At 28.9% G+C, this 13,862-nt stretch overlaps 2 protein-coding genes across 9 annotated transcripts in view; both read left to right on the top strand.

Moving 5' to 3' along the window:
* Positions 1–9,056, top strand: part of LOC111676855 (embryonic polarity protein dorsal) — a 41,885-nt gene extending 32,829 nt beyond the window's left edge. For 5 of the 8 annotated variants that reach the window (XM_046956634.1, XM_046956636.1, XM_046956637.1 and 2 more), the window contains 4 exons: positions 4,359–4,406; positions 5,624–6,130; positions 6,194–6,585; positions 6,647–9,056. In XM_046956634.1, the coding sequence (XP_046812590.1) occupies positions 4,359–4,406; positions 5,624–6,130; positions 6,194–6,585; positions 6,647–8,662 (2,963 nt within the window). In that variant the 3' untranslated portion in view covers positions 8,663–9,056. The remainder of the gene's footprint in view (positions 1–4,358; positions 4,407–5,623; positions 6,131–6,193; positions 6,586–6,646) is intronic. The other 3 variants (XM_046956639.1, XM_046956640.1, XM_046956633.1) reach the window with 1 other exon arrangement.
* Positions 9,057–12,607: 3,551 nt separating this feature from the next.
* LOC111676856 (beclin-1-like protein A) lies at positions 12,608–13,399 on the top strand. The gene is made up of 2 exons (XM_023437848.2): positions 12,608–12,689; positions 12,750–13,399. The coding sequence occupies exons 1-2, from the start codon at positions 12,608–12,610 to the stop codon at positions 13,397–13,399; spliced, it is 732 nt and encodes a 243-aa protein (XP_023293616.2).
* Positions 13,400–13,862: the final 463 nt, after the last annotated feature.

Below are 13,862 nucleotides of genomic sequence, written 5' to 3'. Positions count from 1 at the left end.
AAAAAATATGTAATATGTATATAAAGTTTATATTTTTTTATATTATATTTTTTATATATTATAAACAGACTTACACGTCCCGTTAGTTCTTAGATTGGAAAATAATTTTAAGAGGTTTCTTTTAAATCAAATTGTTGTAGGAAAATGAGTTTCAAATGATTTTTTTTAACTTTCTCCTTAAGATGTAAATACTTCATAATATTTAATTTAATATAGTTTAATTGTAAAAAATAAAGTGTTTATATTTTTTCAATAACATTCGTTGTCAAAGTATATACGGTTAGGTGTCAAAACAAAAATATAAAAAATATACAATGTTATCAAATCAACAAAAAATAATAATGTGTTACCAAAGCGACAACGCTATGGTGTCAAACAGAACTTTGCGTTGTATAAATGACTACTACTTTTCCTTACCCCTTCTTATTATACATACATATTTGAAATTTTTTAGAATTTTTATTTTAGCTTTAATAAAACTGGATTGATTTTCACAATAAACATAGGTATAGAACTTGTTTAGTTCGTTTGAAATTTTTGGACAAAGTAATTAAAGTTTTCATAGCATTCTTTTCCATACGGTTAATTTGGGCATTTTAATCCGTATTTCTTCTTCAAATAAATTTAAATCAGTCCTACATAAAAACAATACATATTAAAGTTTAAAAAGGGTTGCATTTGCACATGTAGAACCAGCGGGTAATTACTAGTCAACTTATTTTTGTTCACAATTTACTACCTACTTCAGTAGCTTGTCACGTGCGCAATCGATTGGAAAATCGCGTTGTTGAACCGAAAATAAATACACATTAACACAATAAAAACAAACAACATTGTCAAAGGCAGTAACAGCATTTTCATAAAAAATAACAAAACTTTCATTAAAATATTTATACATATTTACATGTTTTTATTTTTTACCATAGGAAGGACGAATTCTTGCCAACAAAAGTTTATCCTCTAGAAAAACTTTAGAAATTTTCAATTTTCATTAACATTCATTAGTATTATTTGTTTATAGGAATTATATTCTGAGATTCTCCACTTGATTCACTTCATATACCAAATAGTTATCGACATCACTTTAAAATTGGATATACATACCTATTTAGGTAAACAAGTTGTGTGTCAACCTGAATCCCTGACTTTTTTTATTATGAATGAAAACTATGGTAATTAATAATCCATTAGTAAATAAGTTTAATACAAACAACCATACACACAAAAACAATAGATTTCTATAGAAAGTGATTTGCTTTAATACCGTTATCGATTTTTAAATGTAAATCTCTATACGTAGATGGGTTTGAGTAGTATTTTGAATTATGCACAGCTGTATTTTAGACACACATTTATTGCATACACAACATATATACATATGCGTATTCACATAACCCTGAAATTTACAATTATATCCATTTTAAAAGGACATTTTTTACTAATTTCCTATCAAACTTATTAATATATCACAGATAATGTAGCGTAAAGTTACAAATTAATCTAACATGTAGATACTCTAGATTAGAACGTAGTTATTTTACAAAGTAGTATATTGCAATTGTATGTATATTTAGAATAGCTGTAATAGGTCAATAAACTTTTGCCTTTACACACTTATGTATTCCTAAGTATTTATTCTGTAACCAGTACTAAGAGGACCTGTCCTCAAAAACTGCGGCTGTAATGTACATACAATGTTGATAATATTTGCATTTTTGTTAAAACCATTCCAAAAAAAAAAAAGATAAAATAACTTTATAATGGAACATTAAGTAAGAGAATTAACTAGTAAATATTAAAAACAAGTAAGAGTGCTATATTCGGCTGTGCCGAATCTTATATATCCTTCACCATTGTGTATTTTAAACATATTAGTTTTATAAATTTTTTCCCGACTACATTATTATTACACCAAAAGCAAAACAAAATGAACAACAACAACACTAAACGAAATAAAAAACAAAATACAAATTGGCACCAAAAAACATAAATAGTTTTAAGAGCTGATTTGATTTTATAGACAAGTAAGTATTTTTTAAAACGAAAAAAAAATGTTTTCAAAGCAAAATACCAAAAGTAAAATTATTTACCCATTGTCATTATAAACATTTCTGGCATTAAGAGGTTAGTTTTTAATATTTTTTAGTAGTGGCTTCGAATCCCACCAGAAACTCTAGCAAATACCTAGTTAAATAACTTAATTCGCACTCTGAATGACTTTGTGAGTTAACCCGTTCGTATAACCAACAGACATCTAAACATACATAACGAAAAACACAGAAAAACAGAAACAAAATAAACAACGCAATAAAACCAACCTACATCCAAATATACGAACAGAATTCACAAAAACAAAATACACAACTCAATGACGCCAACAGCATCCAAACATACAAAACGAAATACACAGCTGAATAAAACCATATACACACACTTGTACATCTTTTTCTAATATACAGTGTTGTTGTTGCTTATTTAACAAAGCATAAAAAATATGACATTTTTTGATGAAATTTTCAGAGGTTGTCTCGGATTTTTGCTCATATCTCCGTTATTTACCGACCTGATTTTCTGATTTTAAATAGCGATCTTCTCGAAAGCACGTTTAACAGAATTATTGAAGATTCGGATTTCGCCGATATCTGGGGTCCTCTAAAAACTGATTTCAACAGACAGACAGACGGAATGGTCTAATCGACTCCGCTATCTATAAGGATCCAGAATATATATACTTTATAGGGTCGGAAAATTATATTATAGAAATTACAAACGGAATGACAAACTGTAAAGCCAGTTTTAAATTTGTAAACAAATCGGATAAACACATTTGTAACCAGTTATTTTTCGGTCATTGTAGAACAAAAACATCTCGAAAATGTGTTTTCTAATGAAATACACATATATTTCTTCAAGTTACTTCAATATCATATATGTTAATATAAAGGCCTCAGATTCTTCACTCTAAATCCACCCTTATAAGTGCGTATCTCAAGATTTAGGAAAGTTCTAAAACAAATTGTTGTTCTACTCGGATCTACCTTTCTGAAAAATAGTAGTTTTTAAATTAATTAAAATGTAATCAATTCCAATTCCTACGACTTTTATAGATATCTTTGAGAGGTCTTGTTATAGTTTAAAATGATAGTATTAATTTGCCCAAATTCTTTTACATATTTTGTTTTTTTTGTACTAACCCAGTCAAAATAATGAATAAACTAAATTAATTTCATTCGCAGATAATTATTTGCAAATAAAATAAAACAGATCACCAAAGGTGTGAAATAAATTAATATAGTTTTAATGAACGGAGAAATTAATTCACGGTTGTTGTTTGTATGTAAATGTTTTATTATTTGTATTATTAAAATATTTATAATTAAAATGTTTACTTAGTAATGGCACCCTTTGGAATAGAAATTCAAAATATTTAGTAAATATTTACTAATATTATAATGAAACACAAATTATATTTGTGTTTTAGTAAAATTCTTCTTAAATGTTTTTAACTAATGGAATGATCGAATTATTCTTTATGTGGGCACACCAGTTTAGTTTAAACTATTTTTAATAAATATTTATTTTTTAACAAATTATTTACAAAATGAAAATAAATATTAAATACAAAAAATTGGCATTTGATCACGAGAGATCATCTAAGATTGACGTAAAAAAAAACGTAAATAGTTTTATGATCTGAAAGATCTGATTTGATTTGATAGACAAGTAGGTATTTTCTTTTTTTAAACAAAAAAAATATTTTCAAAGCAAAATACCAAAAGTAAAATTATTAACCCATTGTCATTATAACCATTTCTGGCATTTATAGGTTAGTTTTTAATGTTTTATTCAGTAGTGGCTTCGAATCCCATCAGAAACTCTAGCAAAGTTAAATAATTATAATATTTATAATTCGCACTCTGAATGACTTTGTGCGTTAACCCGTTCGTATAACCATAAATATACACATAATAGCTTAAGGGTATAATATAACCCATACTAACTTGTTTTTATTTATTGGAAAATTAATTTGGAGTCCGAAATAATTACACTTATCGTAAGAACATTTTGTGACTAATTGTGTCTAGAAAACATGATGTAACAAACAGGATTGATTGGATTCAGTATTAATTTTATTTAATCCGTGTAAAATGTAGCAGATGTATGTATATTAAAATATATTAAATGCGATGATTAAACGATGTAATTTACTTTTCTTTTTTGATTGTTTCAATAATCCAATCGCTTGGATTATTAACAAATCCACTTTTTAAAAATGAATGTAATGTATGTGTGTGTTAATCCACAATATTGTTTTTTGTTTTCATATTTTTTATTTTATTTTTTCTTTTATTTTATAGAAAATATTCTTCAATATGAACAACACAATCATGAATTCAGTGTTATGCGTAAGTAAACCCAAACACATACACACTTATTCATTCATTCAAACATTCATATACTGGAATTTATTAATTTTATTAATTGAATTTAAACAAAGTCTACAAATATACACATACATACATACATATCTACATATATGTAAATGTTTATTCATCCTGATCAAGAATGATCAAAAATACAAATTATAAAAACCGTAAAAATGGGCCTTAAATTAAGAGATTAAGTATTTTTAAGTATAAATTCACATTTGGACTTTTTTTAAAATAATCATTACCCCATATTCATAAATGCTTAATAAAGTTATTAATAATTTATTGTAGGAATTTTGCATGGAAAATGTGCGTAATAAAACTAAAATATGCGATTAATATTTTTCTGAATACGGGTGTTAGAATTTATCTATATGAGCAATGTGTCGTATAAGTAACATATTAATACTAAGTACTCATACGCTAATGTGTACAAAACAACATTGTTACCCTAATACATGTATTTTGCCATCATCGCGACGCGCTGTGGATTTTTTCAATGTCAAAATGAACGATCATCAAATACATATTATTTTTTTACCAATTCTACTTTAGACATTATAGAAACAATAAAATAACTTGTGTTATTACAAACAAAATTAAAAACATTTTGAAAATTGTAGATTTTCGCCATACAATTAGTGGTTCTATTTGGAATTTGTACTCGTACACACGTAAAATAAAAAAATAAATAAACCAAGTAATTGAACAAAACAAATTTCTATTGTAATTTCGAAATAAATGTAGACAATTAAATTTCTGTTCTTAATATTTATGTATTTCAACATTAGTGAACCAACCGGTAAAATAAACAAACAAAACACACGCGGATACTTGTACTTTCGTAATCGTATCAGTGCGATCAATATTCGATTTGTTTATTATTGACGTCAGACTTATTTATCCATCTGGCAAGGGGAAAATAAAACAATGAAAATTGTTTTTATTAAACTCTTTGTTCATCCACAAAATCACATACATAAGAAGATATTCAGATGAAAAAATCACTCTGAAGTATTTATGAATGTTAAAGATTCTCTTCCTTATTTGCAAAAATTGCATAACTATATGGAAATATTTGCATTGATCTTTAATAGAAATTTATCGTTAGAAAACACTTGATCATATCATTTAAACATTTTATAATTAAAAAAGACAATTTATAAATTTAACTTTTCTTTGTTCATTTGCAGTAGATGACGTTTTAAGTACCATAACAGACAGAATGTATAACCCACCGTCTGTATCATCCACCTCATCAGCATCCTCGTCACCTACTTTCACAAATTTATCATCACAACCCAATATTCCAAATTTGGAAGGAGTTCGTCTTAAAATCGTAGAACAACCAGCACCAAAGGGACTGCGTTTTCGATACATATGCGAAGGTCGCTCGGCTGGATCTATACCAGGTGTTCACTCAACGCCAGAGAACAAAACATTTCCCACCATCGAAGTGGAAGGCTATGAGGGAAAAGTTAAAATTGTTGTTTCGTGTGTTACCAAAGATGAACCTTATCGACCACATCCACACAATTTAGTTGGTAAGGAGGGCTGTGAATATGGTGTTTGCCTGGCAACCATCAATGGCCCACCAATGAGAGCTGTTTTCAGCAATTTGGGAATACAGTGTGTTAAAAAGAAAGACATTAAAGCCGCTCTCGAAGAGCGAGAGAGGAAACGTATTGACCCGTTTAAAAGTAATTGTTTTCTTTAAATTTAATTTAAAACATTTTTAAAATCATGTTTCCTTTCGATTTTAGCAAGTTTTGCCCACAAAGATCAACCATCATCCATAGATCTCAATGTTGTACGTTTGTGCTTTCAAGCCTTTATACCATTACCAGGTGTCAAGAAACCTTATCCAATACCACCAGTGGTCTCAGATCCGATACATGATAAGAAATCGATAAATGATTTAGTTATCTGCCGTTTGTGTAGCTGCGCCGCCAAAGTAACAGGAGGTGATACAATTATTATGTTATGTGAAAAAGTGCCCAAAGATGATATTAAAATTCGATTTTTCGAATTGAGAAATAATGAGGTATATTGGGAAGACGTTGCACAATTTCAGCCGACCGATGTCCACAAACAAGCTGCTATTACCTTCAAAACTCCCCGCTACATCAATCCTGACGTAAAGCACAGCGTTCAGGTAAGTTGCAAAAGCTAGTAAAGCTCAATTAAATATAACGTATAACAATATTTATTCATAGGTATACATACAATTATTCCGACCATCGGATGGAGAAACAAGTGAAGCGTTGCCGTTCGAATTTCATCCCGATCTAGGTATGCGAACATTTCCGCGTATACAACGCAAGTTAAAACACAGACAAGACATGGAAATATTCCAGCAAATACTTTCGTTGGACAGTGAAACAACTGCGACCAAATATTCAGTACCCTCTTTGGTGGATGCTGATAATGATAACGACGATACTGTTACCAGTGACAGCTCAGCCAGTAAGCCTCTAAGTTCCGACACATTAAACGAGCACGACGAGGCGCGAAAACTTCAAAAAGAAAGTTTCGACGATGACAACGACGGTGATGCTGACGTTGATGATGACGAAGACAATGACAATGACGACACTGACAATTATAATTACATTGAACGTACAAACGGCGATATGGAAATTGAGGTGCCCGTACCTCTAATCACTTTTCCTACTATGGATGATGCCACACAGACTTCGACACCAGTTGAAGAGATTTTAGGGAAAAGAGAAATAGATTCGGTCGAATTAACGACTGTAGATAAAATCACCGAGTGGATGCAATCTAATGAGTTCGAACGTACCGACAGTCTTATAGTTGAAAATGGTGATATTTTATCATTAAGTGGCACTACGAATGCCATTAAAGAAGCTATGATTACAAGTCAAGATACACTTTCCTTAACAGATGACAATCGCATGAATACCGAACTAATCGAACAGGACATAGAACTAGACGACAGATATTGTTTGGAATTACTGGCCAAACGTAATATGGGTGATCAGTTACAGGGAGACTATAGTAGGGATTTAGCCGATGATGTAGAGAATTTAAATTGTTCTGCTAGTGCACAAGTGTCTGTAGATATTGATGAAAACTTTGACGAAACCGCTACTTATACTAGTCTTCAGATCGCATTGAAGAATCCAATTGAGATTCCTATTGATAATTCCCTATTAAAAACTCAAGTCAAAACTAGTACTAATAAGAATCTTGAAAATGATTTAGTAGTTTTAAAAAATCCTCCGGCACCAAGAATAAAACTAAGCGCTGCTCAAACGCCTCAAACTCCGCCATCTCCCCCCATACCGTTGCCACCTAGAACACCTTCTCCTATTGGAGAACAATTTCTACCACCATTGCCCCCTAAGCGAAAACCTTCTCAAGAACTGTGGGCAGGTGCTAACACAGATACCTCACCTTGCAATACTGCTAATAGTAGTCGCAATAGTAGTATTTCTTCACGCCCTCCCTCACAAATTATTATTATGCGTACACCCGATCAAAGTCCTACTAAACGATCGGCGACCTCAACGCCTTCGCCCAAGAAAAAACAAAGTTTCTTCTCACGCTTGTTTTCGCGCAAGAAAAGCAAACCCGATACTACAATTTCAGGTGATGAATCCAATTCGAAAGCAACTACTCCAAATCAAAGTCGTGAACCCAGTATTGGCAACTTTTCAATGAATGACAACAATCGTGCATCGATACGTTCGGTAAAATCTTTACAACCAAACTCCCTGGGACTTGAGCCTAAATGCAATGAAAAAACGGGAAAGGCTGTAGGTCGTAGTGCTAGTAGTGTATCGGGCAAACGCCCTATCCAACGTAATGCTGATGTTATTCATATACCTCTCAAGGGTGATAGCTCGGAAACATTAGGCAGGCAAGAAAGATCTTACTCCAGTTCATGCACTTTAAGATACGATGGCGGTCTTTTAGATCGCAAAACCTTAAGTGCATTACAATTGGCTGATATTCCGATATCAGATGGCAATATGGAACTTATAGCCATTGCTGATCGTCAAAGTATTAAGAATTTATGCGAAGGAGCCTATGGTGTAGTACTCGACCCCGGTGTAGATCTTTCAGAGGCCGAACATTTTGCTCTCTATACAAGTTTGCCATCAGAATGTGATGTAGGCAATGATGAGAATGTCTTCGCTAATCAACCAGTTTTAACACCCGAAGAAGTGGCAATGCGTTTGGCAGCAGCAAACGGTCTGCATTGAAAACATAATTCAATGATTTGTATACTTCTTTATGACACCATAAAAAAAAGATAATTTTGTCCAGGGCGACTAAATTTATTTGTTCCTGTTAAAAATATACAAAAATTTGTTTAACTTCTTACAAAGTCCTTGAATTTCTGTGATCAATTTTATCAAGTATTAAGGTCATATTTATTTCTCCCATTTACTGCACTTTCTGATATTGTTTCAGTAGATCAACAAAAAAGTTTAAGAAATTGATTTTGTATCTCGCTGTAGTCACATTTGAAAAACCAATAGAAAATAATTTGCGACAAGCTGTATGCTCAGCAATCGAGAAAAAAACTAGTCAAGTGAACAAATTAGTTTTAAATATTTTAATTTTTCAATTTAATTTTATTTTAATATTCACATTTATTTTAGATAATTTTAAACGAAAACGTATTGATCCAATGAATTTATTAAGAAATATACAGCAACTCGAACAAAATCAAATGCAATGTAACATTTCGAATTGTAAGTTTGATTATTTTTTTTTTATATTTTATAATTTATTTCAGTATTCTATACATACATACATACATACACACATTTTAATTACGATGGTGAAATGTTGATACCATGCAACTAATATTTTTTCAAACATGATTTAATGATGCCCACAAATTGTTACTTTGTGCTAACAATTATTGTCTTCATTATTTCATGTAGATAATAATGTAAGTTAGTTGGTTTTAAACTTTCACTATCTATTATTATTAATATAAAAAATATTTTTTAAATTCAAAATTCATTGGGTTTCATTGGTGATGTTGACACACTAAATAAATATATACATACACATACACACATACAATAATTACGAACATAGTATATTTATTTAATTATTATTTAAGTAACATTACCAACAATAAAATTCATTTATTTAATAACTAATTATATACGAAATTTAAATATTTTTATAAATGTATTTCATTATAACATTAATTAAGTACCTAATACTCACCTAATGCCACAAACAAATTCAAATAGAGACAAACATACATATGTAGTACATACATACATATATTTGAAGATATAAGTATGAATGTTTTTCAAGATATTAATATCTATATGCATTTCTTTTTCGATAAACACTAGAATATAATAAATATAAAGTAATATATGTGTGTATATGTATTAAAAAAAACTTAACAAGTACAGGGACCATATTGTTAAATAAACAACAAAAATTCATTATTACTCATTTAATTGATTTTATAGATGTTTAACAAAAGTTGAAACAGTTGTTCATTCTTCGTTCTTAATAATTTATTGTGTGTTTATATAGATAAATATAAATATGTATACGAATAAATAAATAATAATTTATTATCCCAAATTAAATAGTTTTAAAAATAATAACAATATGTACTATAAAATAAAAAAATCTTAGAATTAAGGGCGGGGTTTTCTGCTTAAGATAATCTTCATTCTTTAGTTAAACCTGGTTTACTATATGTTTCGTGATTTTTAGTAATCAGTAAAGTTACCTATTATGTTAGTTTAACTGAGTGTAATTGTCCAACTAAACCTAAGTTATAAGTGAGAAAACACAATCAATAAAAACAATAAAATAATGAATCCGGAAGAAGAAAAACTTAATATTTTAAGTAAATAGTAATTTTCTGATTTTTTTATCAATATTACTTCTGTTTTAAATGTTTATTTATTTTTTTTTTTCTAAAATTTACATTTTAAAAAAGTGATATTTGTAAAAAACAGCTGTTCATTGTTTATGTATTTAACTGAAAAGTTAACAATACTTACTAAGTTAACTGATCCTAGATCCATAACTGAAAAACACAAACATCGGTTAAAGTCCGCCTAAATTTGTTACGAGTTAAATCTAACAGCAAGTTAAACCTAGTTTAACTGAGTAGTAAGAAACCCGCCCTAAGGTCGAGTTTTTCTGATAAAGATAATCTTCATTCTTTAGTTAAACCTGGATTACTATATGTTTCGTGATTTTCAGTAATCAGTAAAGTTACCTATTATGTTAGTTTAACTGAGTGTAATTGGTTAACTAAACCTAAGTTAAAGTGAGAATACACAATCAACAAAAACAATAAAATAATGAATTCGGAAGAAGAAAAACTTAATATTTTAAGTAAATAGTAATTTTCTGATTTTTTTATCGATATTACTACTGTTTTAAATGTTTATTTATTTTTTTTTTCTAAAATTTTACATTTTAAAAAAGTGATATTTGCAAAAAAGTGCTGTTCATTGTTTATGTATTTAACTGAAAAGTTGGCAATACTAACTAAGTTAACTGATCCTAGATCCATAACTAAAAAACACAAACATCGGTCAAAGCCCACTTAAGTTTGTTACGAGTTAAATCTAACAGCAAGTTAAACCTAGTTTAACTGAGTAGTAAGAAACCCGCCCTAAGAAAAAATTAGTTAAATGTAAAGTTTAACGTTAGGATATGTGCGATTAAGAAAGAATTAGTCGAATGTAAAATTTAACGTTACGATACGTGTGATTAATTATTTTTGGATCTTTTTCTCAATTCTTTTAAATGATGTACTTCAAATGGATTTTATACATATGCATGCGAATTTAAATATAGGAAATGTACGCCACAATTAAACAAACAAATATGTATCATGTAATTTCAAAACTACATAATTTTATTTGGTTCCCACCAAAAATTTCAGAGTTTAGTGATGCTTAACGAATCTTAAAGCGATTTGGACGTTTTAGAACTTAAATAAAATATGAATATCGTTAAAACATTACATAGTTTGTAGAACTCCGTTGCTAAAAACAGAATCATGATTTTTGTCATTTTTGTATTAAATCATGTCACCAATACTATAGATTTTTAGGCGCAGCAATGAATTATGAATGCAATTTTTCCTAAAATGCAAAATTTTTATGAAAATATTCATTCTTTCCTTATGAAAATATTTTCATGGCTTTAATTTAATTTTAAAATCTTTGTTCTTAAAGTTTACAATAAATTGCTCAGGATTAGGAATTATTTTTATACAGAAGATGAATTTAGTAAAAATTGGCTAAAATTTATAAATATTTAGAAGAGTAATAAACAAATTTAAAAAGGTAAAATACGTTTTAAAGGTTTCCTATATAAACACAACACATACATACATAAATATATGGTATTTTAAATCCAAATTTAAGATGGTGTGGAACACTTATTGTTATATCTAATGTTTTAAATTATTGGTAAACAATCGTAGTATTAATAACACAATGGACCAACATACAATTAAATATAAAGATAAATATATGATGTTTTTAAAACCAACATATTGATTACTATTACTAAATGTGTAAATAAATGTTAAAACTGATTATTTAATAAATGAAAATCTATTTGAAAACTATTGATTTACATAAATTGAGATTCTATTTGAGAACAAATCGGAATTATTTTAATTATTTGTTGTTAATATAAATGGTTAAGGATACAAAATTATTAATTTAATATCACTCAGCTAGTAAAGACATCAGAAACAAAAGCTGTGTTTGGATTTGACGTATTATTTGGCATTTGTAAGTTTATTATGCATGATTGAAATTTTTTGAAATGTAAAAACCTGTGCCATTTATAATTTTGCTTTATACATAAATATGCATTGATTAATTTATTTGTTAAATTATTATTTAATCAACTAACACTATGTATGTATCACATCATTTCTAATTATAATTCAGAAAATTTCAAATAAAATGGATACTTCTGGAATATATTTGAAAATGATACTTCTTTTGTTCTAACATATTAATTATCTGATTGCATTTTTATATTCATTTATTTAACCGAGCCCTTTTAGTTTATTAAACTATTTATTTAAATTTATACTGCATTAACTAATTGCCAATATCGTTGTACTGCCAAAAATGAAGTTCAATTTAATTAAAGTAAATTCTTGTGTGTTTTCAGCTACAAATATGGATACTACATCGATGTGGAATATACAACCGGCACAACAATCACCTTTAGCCAATATTACTGAGGTCAAAGCTGAACCATGTAAGTTTCTGAAAAGGCATCTCTTAGAGAACGGTAAATAATATGATTTCTTTTCTGCAGTTTTATCGCCAAACTATTATGGTGGTTCATACAGAAATTCATATCAAGCATCACCATCACCACAGCCAACATCACCAATGATGAATCGAAATATAACCACACCGTCACCGGGATTAATGAGAAACTCCAGCGCGGAGAGTCAATCGCAAATGTCAAATCTTTACAATCAAAGTCAAATGAATCAGGAACAGTATCAAAATCTAAACAATAACTTTAATATTTCAACAAGTATAACTAACGGCCATCAAACACAAGGTGCTGCAGAATACAATAACACAAATGCATTTTTTGAAAATAATAACAACAGCAATTTCAACATGATAACTTCCCAACAGCAGACGCAATTCTCTTCATCCAATATGTTTGTTAATCGTACGAGTGGGGGAAGTTTCACACCCATCTATGACAATACTAATAACAACAGCAATCAAAACAATACCAACACACAATTGCAATCAATGAACATCACCAACAATATACAACAAGTTCAAGCTGTTTTTGAATCCACCAACAATATGATTTTTAATCAATTCCAAGAAACAAATACATCGGCCGATTCATCACTTTTTAATCTATCACAATTAGACGATCTAGTGCCGCTACAGAATTCCGACGAATTAAGAATTTCAAATTTATCAATATCAACATAGATGTTTAGTGATCATATTAACGATTGATTGATAAACGTATAGATGCTGACAGCAGGACCGCAGAAATCAACTCGATATAAACTTCTATTAAAAAATAATCAAGAAAATCAATGTTGCACAGTGATAGATTCGCATAGAAAATTTTATTCGACTTGACTGTGATCCAAAAATGGTGATACATATTAATTCAGGGCTTGAATTGTATACAAAAGAAAAATTAATAAAGAAAGAATCTCAATTTTTGATATTTTATATAAGACATACATAATAATTTTAAGATTTACAACTATATACTATATTAATCGTAGAACTAGAACGCAAGTACGTAATAGACAATAAAATACAAATTGTTTAATAATTTAATTCATTAATTAAATGTTATGAGTAGTTTTTAAAATTAGAGGCTAAATTGCGACAAACGATAAAGATCGAAATCTATATTTAAATTCTATTCAGATTTCGA

This window comes from Lucilia cuprina, chromosome 2 (assembly GCF_022045245.1).
Source record: "Lucilia cuprina isolate Lc7/37 chromosome 2, ASM2204524v1, whole genome shotgun sequence".
Lineage (NCBI taxonomy): Eukaryota > Metazoa > Arthropoda > Insecta > Diptera > Calliphoridae > Lucilia > Lucilia cuprina.
This window is presented reverse-complemented; position numbering and strand designations above follow the sequence as displayed.